This window comes from Pholis gunnellus (assembly GCF_910591455.1).
Source record: "Pholis gunnellus genome assembly, chromosome: 22".
Classification (NCBI taxonomy): Eukaryota; Metazoa; Chordata; class Actinopteri; order Perciformes; family Pholidae; genus Pholis; species Pholis gunnellus.
Window position 1 is genome coordinate 8500589 of NC_136549.1, and position 16825 is coordinate 8517413.

The 16825-nt window shown below is 43.9% G+C and overlaps 1 protein-coding gene across 4 annotated transcripts in view; it reads right to left on the bottom strand.

The window, feature by feature from the left end:
• dock4b (dedicator of cytokinesis 4b) overlaps nucleotides 1–16825 on the bottom strand; it is a gene marked incomplete at its 5' end in the record, with an annotated part of 98724 nt that overhangs the window by 42223 nt on the left and 39676 nt on the right. For all 4 annotated transcript variants that reach the window (XM_079183490.1, XM_079183491.1, XM_079183492.1 and 1 more), the window contains 10 exons: nucleotides 74–171; nucleotides 1373–1526; nucleotides 3040–3146; nucleotides 5331–5493; nucleotides 6108–6232; nucleotides 8650–8775; nucleotides 13702–13790; nucleotides 14668–14800; nucleotides 15284–15344; nucleotides 15523–15604. In XM_079183490.1, the coding sequence (XP_079039616.1) occupies nucleotides 74–171; nucleotides 1373–1526; nucleotides 3040–3146; nucleotides 5331–5493; nucleotides 6108–6232; nucleotides 8650–8775; nucleotides 13702–13790; nucleotides 14668–14800; nucleotides 15284–15344; nucleotides 15523–15604 (1138 nt within the window). The remainder of the gene's footprint in view (nucleotides 1–73; nucleotides 172–1372; nucleotides 1527–3039; nucleotides 3147–5330; nucleotides 5494–6107; nucleotides 6233–8649; nucleotides 8776–13701; nucleotides 13791–14667; nucleotides 14801–15283; nucleotides 15345–15522; nucleotides 15605–16825) is intronic.

A 16825-nucleotide genomic window follows, 5' to 3' on the forward strand; every position in this document is an offset into this window, starting at 1 on the left:
AGACATCCTCTCAGCTTGTGGATTGAAATCAAATCCGAAACAAGCAACACTACAAATGCCAAGTGGGGCCTACTTTGACAATCTCCGAGCCGTCGATCTCCTTCAGCTTAGAGAGGCTGTCGTTGATCCTTTCGGGGTGGGCTCGCCACTTCAACAGGTCCAGCATGTCTCCTGAGAAAGACAAAAAGAGGGGGAATCAAAAGATAGAACATGAAGTGAAGGCGATACAGGAACACAAGTGAAAAGCACAAGCGATCAAGACGCATCTCATGTTTGTCTGCAAAGAAACGCAGGATTATGAGAGCGACGCGCACCTCGGATCACAAAGCATCACCACACCCTTCAATTATAGCCCAAAAAACCTCCACAGAAGCCAAACAAATGATGACATTTTCAAGTGCGGCAGGATAAAGGAGATAAAAAGTCATTTTCCCTGAGCCAGGGTCCCCAGACATTGGCATGAATAAAACATAAGCCGCAAGAAGAAAGTCTTTCAGCTGTCTCTTCGGATCCCGTTCAACCTGAAGTGGGTCTTTTTTCAAAAACGTTACATGTAAACCTGCGTCTGTGTGCGCACGTGCATGTGTGCGCGCATGACTGCATTCACCAATCTGTCAAAGTGTATTTTGGCATCAAAAACTCTGCAATACTTCTGTAATCAATTCACAAACAAAATCAAACGCACACAGGAAATAAACAGTAAACTGTGCCTGAAGCTTTTCTGTTTCTATATTCTACTCTCTACTTAATGAGGTAAAAGATGATTTATCATTTGCTGTTCTCTGGTACAACAGTGACAGTGTCTAGTGAGTCTCAGTGGGGATAAAACAAACCTTATACAGCACATGTAATAATTATTGTTGGCTATTGTTTACTGCAGTATAAATGAGGGCAACCATTATCAGCAAGCTAGTCCTACTGAAATAAGACAATTGCCACTCTGCAACCAGTTTACGAAAGCAAAGGATTTATTGGTTCATTAGTGAGCAGTGCGAACTGGAGGCTATTCTCACCACCCTGCATATTCACATGTTGTTTTTTTCACACAATCGCATAGTTTGGATGGAGATATCGCTTTCTCACCTGCACAGAACTTGCCACTTGCCTCCTCTCTGTTAGTAAAACATATGGCATCTCACCATTTTGTCAGTCTATTTGGGAAGTGTCGATCCCTATCTTTGGCAGTAGCTCTATACCTTACACACACACACACACACACACACACACACACACCGAGCTGCTCAGAAGCACGGGACCGGCTAGTGTGCAAGCTAACTAAATAATAATGTGACGAGAGTACGAGCGGAGCAGCCAAAACACCTCACCAGGCAAGTGACAAAAAAAAAAAAAAAGAGAAAAAAGTCTTGTTTACCGTTCTGTGTGAGCTTGGTGGAGCAGAGAAAGCTGGTGATCCAGAAAGACTCCTTGGGGCCTTTCAGAGTCTGGTTGTTGGACGGGAGGTTGGCCTTGGAGAACGGCAGCTTCAGGTAGCGCGGACAGTCTGCCAAGCTGGTATTCTCCTCACACTGGGAACAAGGACAGAAAGCAAGAGAAAGCACACATTTGATAAACTGGCACAGACGATGTAGAGGAGAGGAGCGGAAGAATGTTCTACTGTCGAAACATTAAGGTAATGCATTCACTCTTTTATTACCAATATGTCAAAACCTAACCCTATACGTGGGTGATTTTTATGGTTCTTCAATATGTCGTAGCGTTGTAGGGCCGTATATCAATCGCGGTGGAGACGTCCAAGCTGTTGCACGCAATCAATCACAGAACACTGCTGTTATTTTGGGGGATTTAATGTGCTGCTTTAATGCCTCCAGCTGAGGCCGTTTGAGCTCCAAAAAGCTACCACACAGTTTGGACTGATTCTTCGGTGTCTATTTTGGGTCTGGGGAGAAACTAGGCCATGCCAGCTTCATTGAGCTTTTCAGCAACTTCCATCTGGCATTGGAACGGGCCTTACCCCCCCCCTCCGCGCTCTGAACGGTGGGAACACACAGGGCTACCAGAGTTGTCCTCTAAAACTGGCAGGCTCAGGTTAGAGGGTTTGGTAGGACTGAATCTGACCGCCTGACAGGAAAAGCAGACAATAAAAAGGAGGAGTTTTTGTTTTTAAAGAAAATTAAGCTAACAGCAATATAAATAATCAGACTTTCTGGTCACTGTTCTGCCTCACTGCCAATAAAAATGTATGAATGCGCTCGATGCGTTTCTGTCCTCCACAAAGCCTGTGGTTTGTGCACACACCCTTCGCCTGCAGCTGAGGAAAACCGTGCAGTCTGCAATTATTCTGAATTACACCCGAGACGGTCCTGCAGCAGCGTTTAACTGGGGATGCAGGCCATTTTATTTGCTTTAGTCTCTTGATGTTTCAAAACCAAAAATGTGTGAAAAGATGAGTGGGGGCGTCTCAAGGTCTATAAAAACGCCTGAAAAAGGACATAAAAGGTCATGGTAAATACAGAGATAGACTCCCTCGAATGAAACGTGTACGCGTTCAACTGTCTCTTACACATGCCGAGGCAAAACACACATACAATGCATACTCACTCAACCCCACAGCTTAAGAAATGTTACGTAAGTGGACATGACTCATGGGCCAGTCGGTCTGTAATGGAGTGATGTGAGCTGTTTTTCAACCCATGGCACCAAACGGTGTGATAACAGAACCCAGGATTCACATAATCATACACAGCATGTAATCCCATTCTAAATAGCCTTGGCGTCACCCGTGTGGCGCAAAACAGCTGAGTTTTCACTTTAAGAGAATCTTTCAGCTGCAATTGACCAATGGACAGAATGACCATGGGTCTTTTCTTTCTTTCTGTCCGCTGAAATCTTTTCCTGTTGAATACCATGTCATGCATTGAAAACAGTGGAATTATCATTTCCTATTGCTTTAGAATAAGACATTTTGGATGGAATTACACATCAAGATGAATACTTAGGCCAAAAGCACATCCTGGAAAGCACACAGTCGGATCTATTCCATGTTGTTCAGTCAAAACCTTTGTGTTGTTTTGGTTTTACCTTATGGATAACGAGCTCATGGGTGCCATCTGGCAGAGTCCTGCCGTCCTCCTGCATCAGAGGTACAAAGGAGTAGCCAAAGAGTTTCTTCTCTCCCTTGTCTTTAGCTGTCAAACAACAACACATGGACACGGTATTGAGTCCAAAATACACAAGCACAGACTGCCTGAAAGCACATGAAACAGAGAGCAACGTTATGAAACCAGTTCTTTTCAGATTATGCAATAGAAATGAACACGTCTGATGCTCAGCCTTTCAGTGCACGTATTCTACTCGATGCAAACCTAGCACCAAGCTGAATAAGCACTGCTGTACTCACACACACACACAAGCATGCAGGTGATGCACACTCCTGTCGACAATAGAAGAGCGCCCAAAAATGCAGCAATGCATCAGCAAAAGGCAAATGAAGACAACTAGCTCGCAAATGTAATACCAACAACTCAGGTTTGTTTAAAAGTTTACTCTGCGGATGTTTTATAAGAACATAAGAAATGCTGTCAACACATTTGTGTCTGTAACTTTAGAATGCACTGAACACACCGTCAGTACACAACTTCTACCACCGGCAAAAAGCAAAATAACAAGATTTTGCGCTATTAAGTTACTCTTCGAGGGCCTGATTGCCTGATTGACTGATTGATTGATTGACGTGGGCGAGTTTTTAAGAAGCTTTCTGAAAGCTCTGGGCAGATTTTGCAATGCACTATGAACACATGTAATCTGATTTATCTGCTGCTTCAGCAATAAAGTGCAGCAATAAAGTGCTCATTTGCGCACAGCGAGAAGTGAGAAGTGTAGCGCTAGCAAGGTTTCTACTTCCTTTCATTGCAACACACCACTTAAGCACCGTCTACCAGGCCTCTCTGTGTGTGTATGTGTGTGTATGTGTGTGTGTGTGTGTGTGTGTGTGTGTGTGTGTGTGCGTGTGCATTCTCCCAGGAGCAGCACAAGTTGTATTAAACTTAGAAAATGGTATTGCACCGTGGCCATTTTTTTTTTCTGTCCTGCTCTGCTGTGATTACGTTTTTACACCAGGAAAGATATTGCTTACAAGACTCAAGACTGCAAACTTTTTCATTGTTGTTTGCCTTGGGCGCCGGGAGATTAGGAAAGATTAAGGTGTACTGTGTGAAACTTGCTGAGCTCGGCAGAGCAGGTGGAGATTGAAATACAAATACACTAAGCTATTATATAGCACAATTACATAGTGTGTTTCTTTCTTAATTGTAAACAAGTAAATACCTATCATCACTTATCATACCTTTGAACTGTCCAGTGAGAGAGAAACAAAACAGCTGCTCTTACAGCAGCAATAGCATTACTAACAATAACATATTTGCTAATTGTTTCAGTTGTTTGAAATATCACAGAACCAATCAACAAACGATCGGCTATAATGAAGCAAAGTATTGCACTGTTGTTGCTGACTGGCCCTTGCAGCCCCCTTTAGTCCCATTTAGGGACAACACTGGGCTCCCCACAAACAAATGAACAATTACAGCAGCTGCATAATGAGTGCAAACACAAGATGGAATTTTAAAGGATATTCATAAAAAAAAAAATTAGCTGCCTGTTTTGCATTTATTGAAAATGAGTGTGTCTGCTAATCCTATTTCTACAGGCAGGTGTGTCCCAGAGTTTGGGAGCCCTAATAGTATGTGTAATAAGGTCTCTCCGGTCTGGTGTCACCACAGGCCTTAAATTGGGCTCTTAACGGGCAGCCCTTTGGCAGTAATGCTAGCACTGCGAGCAGTAATAAGGCTACTATATCTGCTGCACGCAGCCACACAGCCTCCCAGCTTGGCTGCAAACCGCATAATAATATCAGCTTGTTATGAGAGAAGAGACTGCCCTCTCTCCCTGCAGCTCAGAGAGAGGGAGAGAGAGAGAGAGAGAGAGAGAGAGAGAGCGAGCGCAATATTTTGGTTATAATTAAAGTTTTGTCTCATTAGAAGGTGAGAAGTTGGACAAACTAGTCTCATTATGAAAACGCTTAAACAAGCGCACTCTCATGCACTTGGACACCGTGTATTTGGGGGTGGCAGCGGCCTCTGGGCTTCGAGGCTGGTGTGTTGGCGGATTCAAGCGGGTGGGGTAGCGAGTGTTTATTGTACTCCAATCTCCCTTCACAACAATGCCTCTCTTTGCCTCCATCTCCCCAGGATAATCAACTGAGCAGAGAAGCGGCGCCTCGGGCATTCACACCTGAGCAGATAATGTCTGAAAATGCGTGAAAGCCTGGGAAAAGAGAAATAAAAAGGGTTAGCCAAATTCCTGTTCCCACTTACTGGAGCAGTGTCGGAACTCAAACCGGACGTGTGACCCGCGAAACATGTCGACCGGGATTGGCAGCTTGATCTGCTCCGCCCAGCGCGGGCTGTTGTTGTGGTACAGCACCAAGGAGTGGTACTCGTCCCCACCTGGTTCACCAGAGCCGGCAGCCACGTGAGTCTGAGAGAGACACAAAGAAGAGCGTCAACCAAGACAAAGGGCGGAGGGGAAGAATGAAAAGAAAAAAAAACAGGAAGCGAGGAGAGGAAATGAGAGGCCAGGCTCTGGGATGAGGTAAGGGGGCAGATTTGAAGGGCACAATGAATTAATGAGTCAGACATGAAAAGACAGGGGCGCATTGAAAACCGTCCACACGCCGCGAGTGCCAATAAAGTGAGAACGACGGGGTTTTCATGTGTGTGTTTATGTGTGTCAGAGCGATGCGTGGCAGCAGGGTTATATTTGAGTCTATTTTCTCTTCAAGGCCGAGGCGGCGCAGGAAACCACAGGAGCAGACTGTCACAGCGCTGCACCAGAATTGGGCAACACACGGGAGAGACACTTAGCTCTCATCTGGGTCAGCGATATTTAAATGAGGAGTTTTGCTCCAAAATAAGCCGCCCGCTATTAAGAAGAGAAAACAGAGGACTTAATAAGGCATTTACTATCCTTAAACAAAGTGGTTAGTCATTTCAAATGATATATTTTCCATGCGACAGTTATGGTTATCGCAAAAAGGAAACCTAACAACTGTGACATACAGTCGCTGAATGAGAAAGAAAATGTGTTTTTACCTTGAGGATCTGCCCATCGATATCCAGCACATAGACAGTGATCTCTACGTTCCTGGCAACGCTTTTCCCGCCCTTCTCAAACTCGCCTTTCTCCAGTGTGATGTAAAGGTCATTCCTCATCTCTCCTGCAGGAACAGGAAGGTAAAAGAGGCAACAAGGCATCGATTATGCATACGAGCAAGCATTATTAATGATACGCTCAGCAGCGTGGCCGCAATTCTTTTTTTTTTGTGTGTAATGCTTCATGACAGGAGTGGACAGCATTTAGGTAAGTGGCATTTTCTGCTGACATGAAATCGAGGCCTGAGCCGCGACCTTCCACAACCAGAGAATACAAGATTTAAAAAACAGGAGGCCATGCTCCACTAAATCGATGTAGTAGACCTACAGTAAATATATATATATATATAAATAAAATCTTTTTTCATTCAATGCATTCTTCTTCCTTTCACAAAAGCTGGAGCCTACACTAGCCACAATGCAACTCAACCACCAACATCAGAGATGTGGGTGCAGTGGCATCACTTAAGGCAACTAATCAGATTACACGCATCTCCTTTTGGAGCCATTGACGCCTTTGTTTTTACACACGCAGTACAACTCAACTCCTGGAAATCTGGAAGCAGACCTAAAAGCATTGATGGATTAAAGTTCCCTTTTATGCACTGCTTTTTATTCCTACATGGAGATGTAAGTGCATATGTGGTCAATATATAAGAAGATAATTTACCCAGAAGAAGAGAAACATGTGCTTGAGAGAGCGAGGTGTCAGAGTTCATCCTATAGCCACAAGGTTCTGAGTTAACTATCAACACCCATGCATCCTAAAAATGAATATGTTATGACACATTTATTCCCTCCTGTAGGGGAAGTCAAAATGGTGCAAAGCCCTCTGGGTAAGAAAAAGATGACGCCTGTTTCCTCTGCAGCCGACAGTGTTAAATATGTTCCCTATATAACCTGTGTGTGTGTGTGTGTGTGTGTACGTGTGCTCATCATATCTCTATTTCTAGGGTCAACATCGATTTTCTGCTCTTAACAACGGTAACCATGGCAACATGGGGCATTATATACACACCCATACTGTACGCTTGCGTCTCTCTCACACACACACACACACACACACACACACACACACACACACACACACACACACACACACACACACACACACACACACACACACACACACACACACACACACACACACACACACACACACACACACAAAGATTGCAGGAAGGCAGACACACAATGGGGCAGTCTCTTAATGTACAATAAGGAAAACAGGGAAGTTGAGAGGGAGGGGCGAGAGCGGCTGGAAGAAGAAAATGAGGAGAAAGATCCAGCGGGATACAAATCCAGAAAAGAGAGACACAGAAAGAGAGAGAGAGACGGTTTCCTTCACCCAAGGGCAGACTTAAAACGGGCAGAGAGGGTGGGAGCACTCAGCATTAAGGGTTTGTAGTCAGACAAAGAAGGAGACAGTGAACATAAATCTGTGTTAGTGAGGCGCTGGGGGACCCACAGTCTGTGGCTCCTCTGTATCTGTGTGACCAGGCAGCTCACCTCACTTATATAGGGAGGAGCAGGTCCCCTGATGTCCAGCTCTCGTTAATGAACGGACGGACAAAGAGTCAGAGAGCTAATTCAAACGGCACTTTCTGTCACGGCGCATGTCAATATAAACACGTACGTCGCGAGTTCTTTGTCTCATCTCACATTCAGGTGGTTGTGCATGCGTTACCGCGGCAACAAGACCACCAACCCAGCTCAGTCTGAGGGCTTCTGCAGGGGGGCCCCGTGTCGTTTTCGAGAAGAAGCTTGATTGGCGCCTATCTACCTGAAACAATCTGAATATTTCATCTTTCTGAGGCTAATTCAAATATCACTCTCCGGCATCCGGTAGGGATGTCAAGTGTTACCAAGGCAACTACAGTAGATCAACGTACACAATACAAACGCCAGAAAATACATTATTAAGTTTAGAGTCTCAAAAGGTGTCAGCTATGATATCATACAGTGAAGAGACCTTTTATAGAGAAATCAATGTTGTATTACTCTGAACCCCGTTGATGACTCTACACACCGGCTGCCCGGTGAGTCTTTCCATCTGATGCAGAGAAAAATATAAGTTGTGTACGATCACAAATAGCCACCACGGGGGGAAAAAAAAGCTGCTTCAACAGAAAATCAAAAAGGACAGTGTCGGTGTAAGCAATTCTTTGAAAGCAAGGTGATCTCTGGGATGTGTAGTGGCAGAACACCACAGCAGTGACTTTCAGCAACGCGTTGAATACGTTACTGGTTAGAAGATTAACTGATGAGCTGGTATTACTGTAGGAGTGTTTTTTGTCCACGGTTGGATGTAATAATATCTATCAATGCATTTCCTGTTGTGCAACTAAGAAGCTAGCTTCGTAAATTAGCAGTGTTGCAGGGATGACATGCATATCCACCACCGCACCTAAGGAGAAGTTGTTGAATGCTGAGCAACAGGACAGACAGCTGACGTTAAGTGAGCTTGTTTGTGGTGTCCTACCTGGCATGATGACATCAGAGAAGCCCAGTTTCCTGGTGATGGACACGCCCCGCGTGAAGAGGACCATGTACTCTCGTCTCAGCTGCTCTATGTCCCCGTGGAGGAGCTGGAGAGCCACTGCCAGGCCTAACAGAGAAATAATAACAGTAAAAATCTGAAAAAACATATTACTATTTTACAGACTTGATATTCCCTCCCTTATCCCTTACCATAGCCACTCAATAAACATCTCAAAATATATCATAACCCTATTCCAAACACAGTAATAAATATATTCACAAGGGCATATTTTCAGTTTTATTACAGCCACATGAACTTGCGAACCAGACAACTACAGTTATACCTGCCAACATCAATGATCATGTGCATGGAAGGAAACAGACAACCCCACATATACATAAACCAGAAATGTAAACAGCCTGTGAATCATCTCCGGTTCTTTTTATTGCGAGGAAATCCAACATGAAGGCTGTCGTTTCAAATCAATATCCTTGCGTAATAACTCCAAATGTCAGCGCAGCGAAATTAAAGCACCGACTTGCATTTAAAGCTGAAAGCCGCATCTCCTCGACATTCAAGTGTGCGAGCATTGTCCGTGCTCACGAGGAGAGGCGAACACACAACCGGCTTAACAGCAATGGAGTGTGTCAGGGACAAGATGATGGTGATTATTATTGTTGTGGATGTTTCCAGGAGAGTTGGGAGGCAGTGGTGAAACGGTTCATTAGCTGTGAGAGGTTTCGGCCACTAAGAGTCAACAAGGCAACGTGACTTGTTTGCAATATAACAAAATTGACTCCAATACAGAGGAATAAAGCAGGAAACGAGAGGAAAAAGGTTTAAGATAGAATCAAATTAATTAATTTACAAAAAAACATTGAGTGTGTGTGTGAACAGTAGTTTATTAACCAAACCAAGTCACATAAATTCCACTGCTACTCTTGCTAACGTTAAGCTAGTTGTTAGCGAGAGTCTATTTGATTTAGCTGCTGCCTCAGTTAGTTTTGTGAAACAAACCAAACTATCAAGATGTCACTTCATCAAAATGGGTATTTTTCAATAACAGTTAACAGCAAGAAAAAAAAATGTAAAACGTAAATTCAATTTTAGGTTTCGCTAAGGCTAGCCAGGCTACCTCAGTGGCTAGCTTGCAGTTGATAGCACTCTTGCTTTAATCGTCTACTTGTCTGTTTCTCTGAGGCAGAGAGAGCAGTTACTGTGATGGCGATTCACATATTACCAGTGTGTAGTTACTGTGGCTTGGTTTTGTGGTTACTGCAGTTAAGATGCTTTTTTTCATAAAGGACATCATATGGTAAAACAAAGATAGATAGTCGTCTGAAGATGAGCATTTTGGCTTCGTATGGCATTACAAAGCTCCGAAAACATACGTACAGAGGTTATGAAAGGTGGCAAAGACACTACAGGAAGTTGAGAGGGTGGCCAGGACACGACAGTCCTCTGATCTAAATAATTCAAAAATAACACATACAGTTAACCAACGGTGTGTTCAACCTGGCACAAAGGCCTGGTGTGAAATGAAAAGAGAGTCCAGGAGAGATTTTTTTAATGTGGATCAAGCCTTTGGCATTTATCCGCACATAAACAAACAAACACACACGGATGGGCTCTAAAAGCTACTGCCCGGGCTACAATAAGACTAACCAGCTTCATTACTATTCCGCCACAAAAACACCCTCAACCTTTGCAGCGCTTAGCTCACCCGGCCTGCCTCCTCAAAAACTCAAAAACAAAAACAGTGGAGTTGTCGCAGCCTCTTCTGTCACTGCCTACGCTCGCATGGAGGTGGGAGCTGAATTATCTACCTGACCTGACTCATGCAGAGCCAGATTCTTATGAAATCCCTTTTATGGATTCTTTTTTGGGCTACACGCAAACAAAAATCACCATCTCCTCGCATCAACTCCCGCTCTCGGCTTTCGAATTTGATTTACCCAAAAAAGCCACCATGACCCTGAAACACACGGATAAAGAGAAATGGGGGTAGTCATTAGTACACATGTGAACAAAGTAACCGTCTCGCCACATAGGCTGTCTCTCTGCATCTTTATTTCCCAAACAGCCCAGCGTTCTTTATATTTTGAGGGCAGTGCATTCATCTCTCCCCTGCTAATTGGCTGCTAATAAGAGACTTCTGGCACACTGCCAGGTCTGCTTTAAAAAGGAGAACCACACAGCGAGACAACTTCAGACACACACCGGGATGCACACACACACACTCATACAAAGAGGGCATGGCGCACACACCTATACAACCACGTACACGTATACACACACACTCAAATACACAATTACGTTATCTTACTTCACTGCACACTTTCTTTTAATTGCCCTCCTGACACTAAGTGTAATAAATTGTGGTCCTTAAATTATGCATGGTGTTCCATAACTCCTGCATGGACGTTTTCAAAGGGACAAAGTGGAGAGGAGACACTGACCTGTTTGCTAAAGATGAAATATTCTCTCCGGTTTGCACATTTGGTGTCGAGGCTAGACAAGTGACTCGAGTGTTATCTATGCTGTAATGTTGCTCTGCAGGAGAATAATGGCCCTTTGGGGGGGAATTGACTTTTCAGATGACAATGTACACAGTGAAAATGCGCTGCGAGTGATGTTGTGCAGCGCTGTTCTGAATGTAGTTTTTGGGGTTGACGGAGGAATAGTTGCTGAATATGCATCTTAATAAATGTGGATATGATATCAGGCTGTTAGCAACTTGCGTCGCCGCTGTCATCGGTGCTACTGGAGTGTGAGCAGGTGTGTGAGATAGAAGAAGTTAAAAAGAGGCAATAAGATTGCAGTCAAAAGCTGTCATAGCTAATAAAATCATAATGAATTAATTTGGTCCAGACAGATAAATGGGGCTCATAGTACAAAAATGAAAGTTAATATTCAGAGCTCATTATCTTAGAAATTTAAATGACCTCTACTTATGTGACTAAAGCGTTGATTTTGCGAGATCAATGTCAACTTCAGTTAAGCGGTGCGAGTTACATTTTTGAACGAACTCACTTGAATCATGCATCCCAGAGTATTGTACGCACAGCTCTCCTCTAACGCAGTCTGATGGAGAAAGCACCGAGGCTAATCAGCTGTTCAGCGGGATCAATGTCTTCAGCTGGCAGCTACTCAATAGCTAACACCCAAAGTGTTTGTGATAAACTGCACGCACAGCAGCCAAGAGAAGGGAGCAACTCTTTCAATTCCAATTCACTTCCATGTGTTTGTGATGCGTGTGCATAAGTCTGTCAGAACAAGAAGCCTGGAGCAAACCGGTGTATGTCGGATACATTTTGAGAAAGGCAACGTGCTGTCTCCTGCGTTGTCTTCCTAATTGGTGTGATTGATTGTTTACGATTACAGAATCAGAATCTTAAAGCTTGGAAATGTCACTGTCATCCATCAGGCGCGAAACACCGAGTGAGCCACATGGCTGCGGCGGAGTCACCTCGAAGGTCTCGGAAGTTTAACGTCAACAACGAAAGCACCACATTATCTGTCTGCTTCATCTGTAATTAAAATCAGACAAAGCGTGTCAACAGTTTACACGGCAAATACAGCCCATGCAAGGACTTCAGATTTAGTTGGAGTTCAATACGAGATAAGGAAACCAGTTAAGTGGTTGCGTAATATTTCTATTTCTAGTGTCATTCCTTTACTTTGGTTGCACTTATCAGCTCAGCTGATGCAAAGCCACGTTACGTCTCCATCTATTCAGCAGCAGCACCGTCGTATAGAGGTTTCAGCTGGATGCTGCGGTTCTGTTATGGAGCAACGCCGCGTAAAGATGCTGCTTGGATAACGCGGACTGCGTTAAATGGCTTTGTGTCTCTCGGTTTGATTACTGCACTCCTATATGCAAGATTATTCATGATTATTTCAAGTCCCCCGAGTCGTGTGACTTCTCCTCGAGTAATTAATTATTGGTCTTCGGAGACGAGGTGAATAGAGGAGCTGAGTCAGTAGATTCTCACGGATTCTTGACGTTCCTATAATCTCTTCCCCCTCAAACAATTAGCAGCCATTTTCTATGCAGCAGGCTGTGGTTGTTCCTCTAAGAATACAACGATGGAGACGTTAGAAGACAATGAACTCTTTGAATACGCAAAATGTTCTTGAGGAAAATAACAGCCTGCAGCAAGTTTGCAGCAACACTTCACTAAAGCATTATGTAAATCAGCTTTAAGACAAACTTCTAATGAACTGTTGCTGATTGCTTACTGGTTGGTTGCACATTTGGCCCCTCGCTGCAAACAGCTGCAGACTAGCCGACGCTGTTTAATTCATCGTTATGTTCTCTCGCGTCACTCTCTGTGCCTCATTCCAGCTTCCCGCACTGCAGATCATATTTTGAGGTCCTAATCAGAAGTTCATCTTGGGCTATGATTTCGTGCAAACAAACCCGTGGGTACAACGACAGCTGCATCTATGTCTGAGATTAAGGATGAATCTCATTGCGGAACAAACCTCTTCGCACGTCACGTGACATTTCTTCGAGGTTTTGAAGAACTGAATGTTCCGATTCTCCACCAACCTGTTGCTATGGGAAACTGCTGATGCTGTGGTTCAGTATGGTGCAAATGCAGCTATTTATAAAAGTCATCTGAATGCGTTTGCAACAGCGGGCTTCCTGAAGACACGACCATGTGGAGACTGATCCGCCTCCCTAAAGAGGAACTTCGCTCCTACATGAACGCTACGCAGACTGACCGGAAGCTGACTGTTGCACAGTAAGAGGCCGATGATGCAACCGAGCTGCCGAGTTTGTCATCGGGGCACAATGACGGATTTGTGAAAGGAATAAGCCCGATTATCACCAGACTGTTGAATTAACAGCTTTAAAAGGTTGTTCCCTGAGAATAAAAACATGATACAAAACAACAAGTGAACAAGTACAGTGGCTTTGAAACCAAGTCCCACAACGCTAAAGAGGCCAGATCGTAGCATTAACCAAATCCGTTTATTTAATGTCTCAACACAAGGTGTGTGGATGCGAGGCGGCAAAATAAAGAAAACACTTATGGTTCTTACCGGTGTTGGAGCCCGACAGGTTGTACCTGGAATTGGCCTTTTTGATTATGTTCTCATGGATCTGGTGCCACTCGCTCTCTGTGTTACACCTGAGACAGAAAGATGACACAGAAAATAAAGATTTTGTATAGACGTTCTACTTAAAAGGGGCACTTCAGCAATTTAGTATTTCACTCCGCCAAAGTAGGAGGACTCACAAGGACAGATTACTGAAAGAATGGTTGATGGTTGCCGTTCTGTTGCACTCTTAGCAAGTGGTGGCTTATAATGTATGTGACACTGGGTTTGACGGTGACTTAAAGTAGTTATAACGTTGAACGCGGGCTGGTCAAGTCAACACATTTCCTACAGCGCTTACTGTGACGTCTTGTCTGGACCTAATTCTGAAAACATCCAGAACTTAAATGCTTATCCGACTAAAACCTCTCTGGTGTTACTGCAGGTATAAAGAAAGTCGTTGTATTTTCTTCTGAGCTAAATGTATTTGGCCCCTCGGTCTGATCCAGCTATAATTTAGGTCAAACTACTGTGTCAACTAGCCTTTTTTTTTTATCCCTCAGGGCATCGTGTACTAGGTTGGACCACAAAGTCCTTTCACTGTTGATGAAACAACAGTGGGAAAGGCGCTTTTCTATTGTGAATATTTCTTTCAATACTGCTGTATTATTTAGTTTGACTACCAGCTAACAAACTGACTTGAATTGCTTTGTAAAAATGTGCTTTTAAGACTGATATCTTTTCGATATCAAGTGTGGTTAGTAATTAGAATAAAAGCTTAACTTATTGCTAATTTGGAAGAGCAGTGACTTCCTTCAAACACTTTCTTGCCAAAAGAGAGAAGAGAAAATGTCCCACTTACATAAGTGTCTGTGTAATATTAAGCTAGAGCTCGATCAAAGTCAGCTTAGCCGCAATCTGTTGTTTTCAGACTTTGTAATGAAATGCTGGTTGTTTACAGTGACTTACGCGTAAACCTTGAGCAGGTGGTCATCCTTGGAGTCAGCAGTGAGGAGGTCGGCGATGCTGACGACAGCACAGCCAAACGGCCTCCTGTACTGTACGCTACACAGATTCTTCTTCTCCCCTGCTCCCATTCTCCCTGCACACACACACACACACACACACACACAAAAAGAAACAGTCATGTCACAATTATCCTAGCCAAAATAACTGCGATACGCAATATTATCCTGATAATAATCCAAATATGCATGGCACTAAAACACATGGAATCACCTTACTTTTGAAACAAATCATTTTAGATGAGAGATTGAACACGTAGCCTTTTTAGTGGACAAACAATCATAAATCATAAGGCCCCCCTCGCATTAGTAAATAAAATATTGTGCGAGTCTGTTGTGCCTTACATGATAATTAATGAGCTTCTATTTTTCACTTCTCTGCCGTGATAGAGACAGCTTTTTGAAGTCACTCAAAATTCATGGCTATCACAATAATGGAAATTCACCAGCACTCATTGTGCGTGTCATACATCTTCCCATCGCTACTGCTATGAGAGCCCAAGAGATTTAATAGACCGGTAGTGCGCAGTCAAAAAAAGAAGCAGCTTCATAACTCCCACCTATTCTTACGATGTGCACAACGATGTAGACATCTTTTCGGAGATCGCTGCTTCCCAAATCCTGAAAAAAAGAAAGCAGGAAAACATATTTTAGCGTCCGATTCAATCATTGTAAACAAGCCACAGAGAGCTGACTTAGCTCTTAGTTTTGAGGGTAATGGAGCATGACTTCACTGTACATTGCTTTAAATTGCTCCCCGATCAATCTTCGTAAACGCACAGCCGTGTTCGCTACTCACCACGAATAGCGTGCATTGTCTTTCCGTCTTCTCTGGCGACTTGGGCAACCCGCTCTTATTCAGCTTGACAAAGAACCTTTCACTGTACACGGGGAGAGACAAGAGTGTGGGAACACACAGTGAGATGAATGGGGTCAGAAGTGATGGCTGGGTGTCAACATAAACAACCTGCATCCAAGCCACCGCCAACCGGAACAGAATAAAGATTAGAAACTGTGTCAGAAAAGTCAAGCGCTGAACGGTGGGCACTGGAGACAACGCTTCAAAGTGAAAGCTTCAAACCAAAAGCTGTCTGAAAACGGAATATGAGGCTCCAGCAAGACAGGCAGAGAAGGATCAGAGACAAAAATATATACAAAGCTTGAATTACTGAACCAAATCCCCAACACAGGCTGTCTGTAACATATCCGACAACAAGTACATCCACACGTGGCTCCTCCACGGCTGGCTTGAATATTCAGTGCGTTGCATATCGTGGGTTCTCTCTGACACGTTTCAGCTCGCATACCCGACTGTCGGCTAAAATAGTGATGGTTACAACAAAAAAAAACTATGACCTCAGCCTCAGAACTGCCAAGAAACCACAGTCTTGGACAGAATTTAAAAAAAAAAAAATGTTCTGATGGTTGAGCTAAAAGGAAAGTCAGAGGGTCTGCATCATTCAATAGCTGTCGAGTCACTTCAGTCAAGTGAAGTCAGCCCTCAGAAGAGTCAAGAGGATCGCAACAGTCATTAGGATATATCATCTGGGGACCTTGAATGTCTTTACAATAGGTGTTGAAACATTTACATCAGGACCAAAGTGGCGGATTAACCAACCGACATACCGACCAGCACCGCCACCCCTCGAGCTGGGACGCTAGCATTGTCTACAAATAAAACCGTAAGCCGCCACACTGAGACAATTGGACAAGCTAATTGTCTGGCTGTCTGTCTAAACAACTCTGAATCATACTTTGGACAGTTTGCACATACTCTACAGTGCAACTTTAGAATATGAAATCCAAGAGCTTCACAGGGCAGAGTGAACTGACTCGAAATAACAACTCTGGCCTCAGATGCCCCGCACCCCGCCTTCGTGCAGGCGTGTAATTAAGTGCATGTCGGGCGAAAAAACAGAAAGGACGGACACAGAACGCCTTTTCATTCTCTTTGTACTCCGTCCTTCTCTTTCTATCTCGCACACAAGCTCAAAGAGAGGCAGCGGAGGCATCCTGCTGGGCCCCGTCTCATCCTGGCTGGCGAGCTGAAGGCTAATCCAGTTAGGTGACTTTCACAGTCCACCGATAAGCAGGGAGAAAAA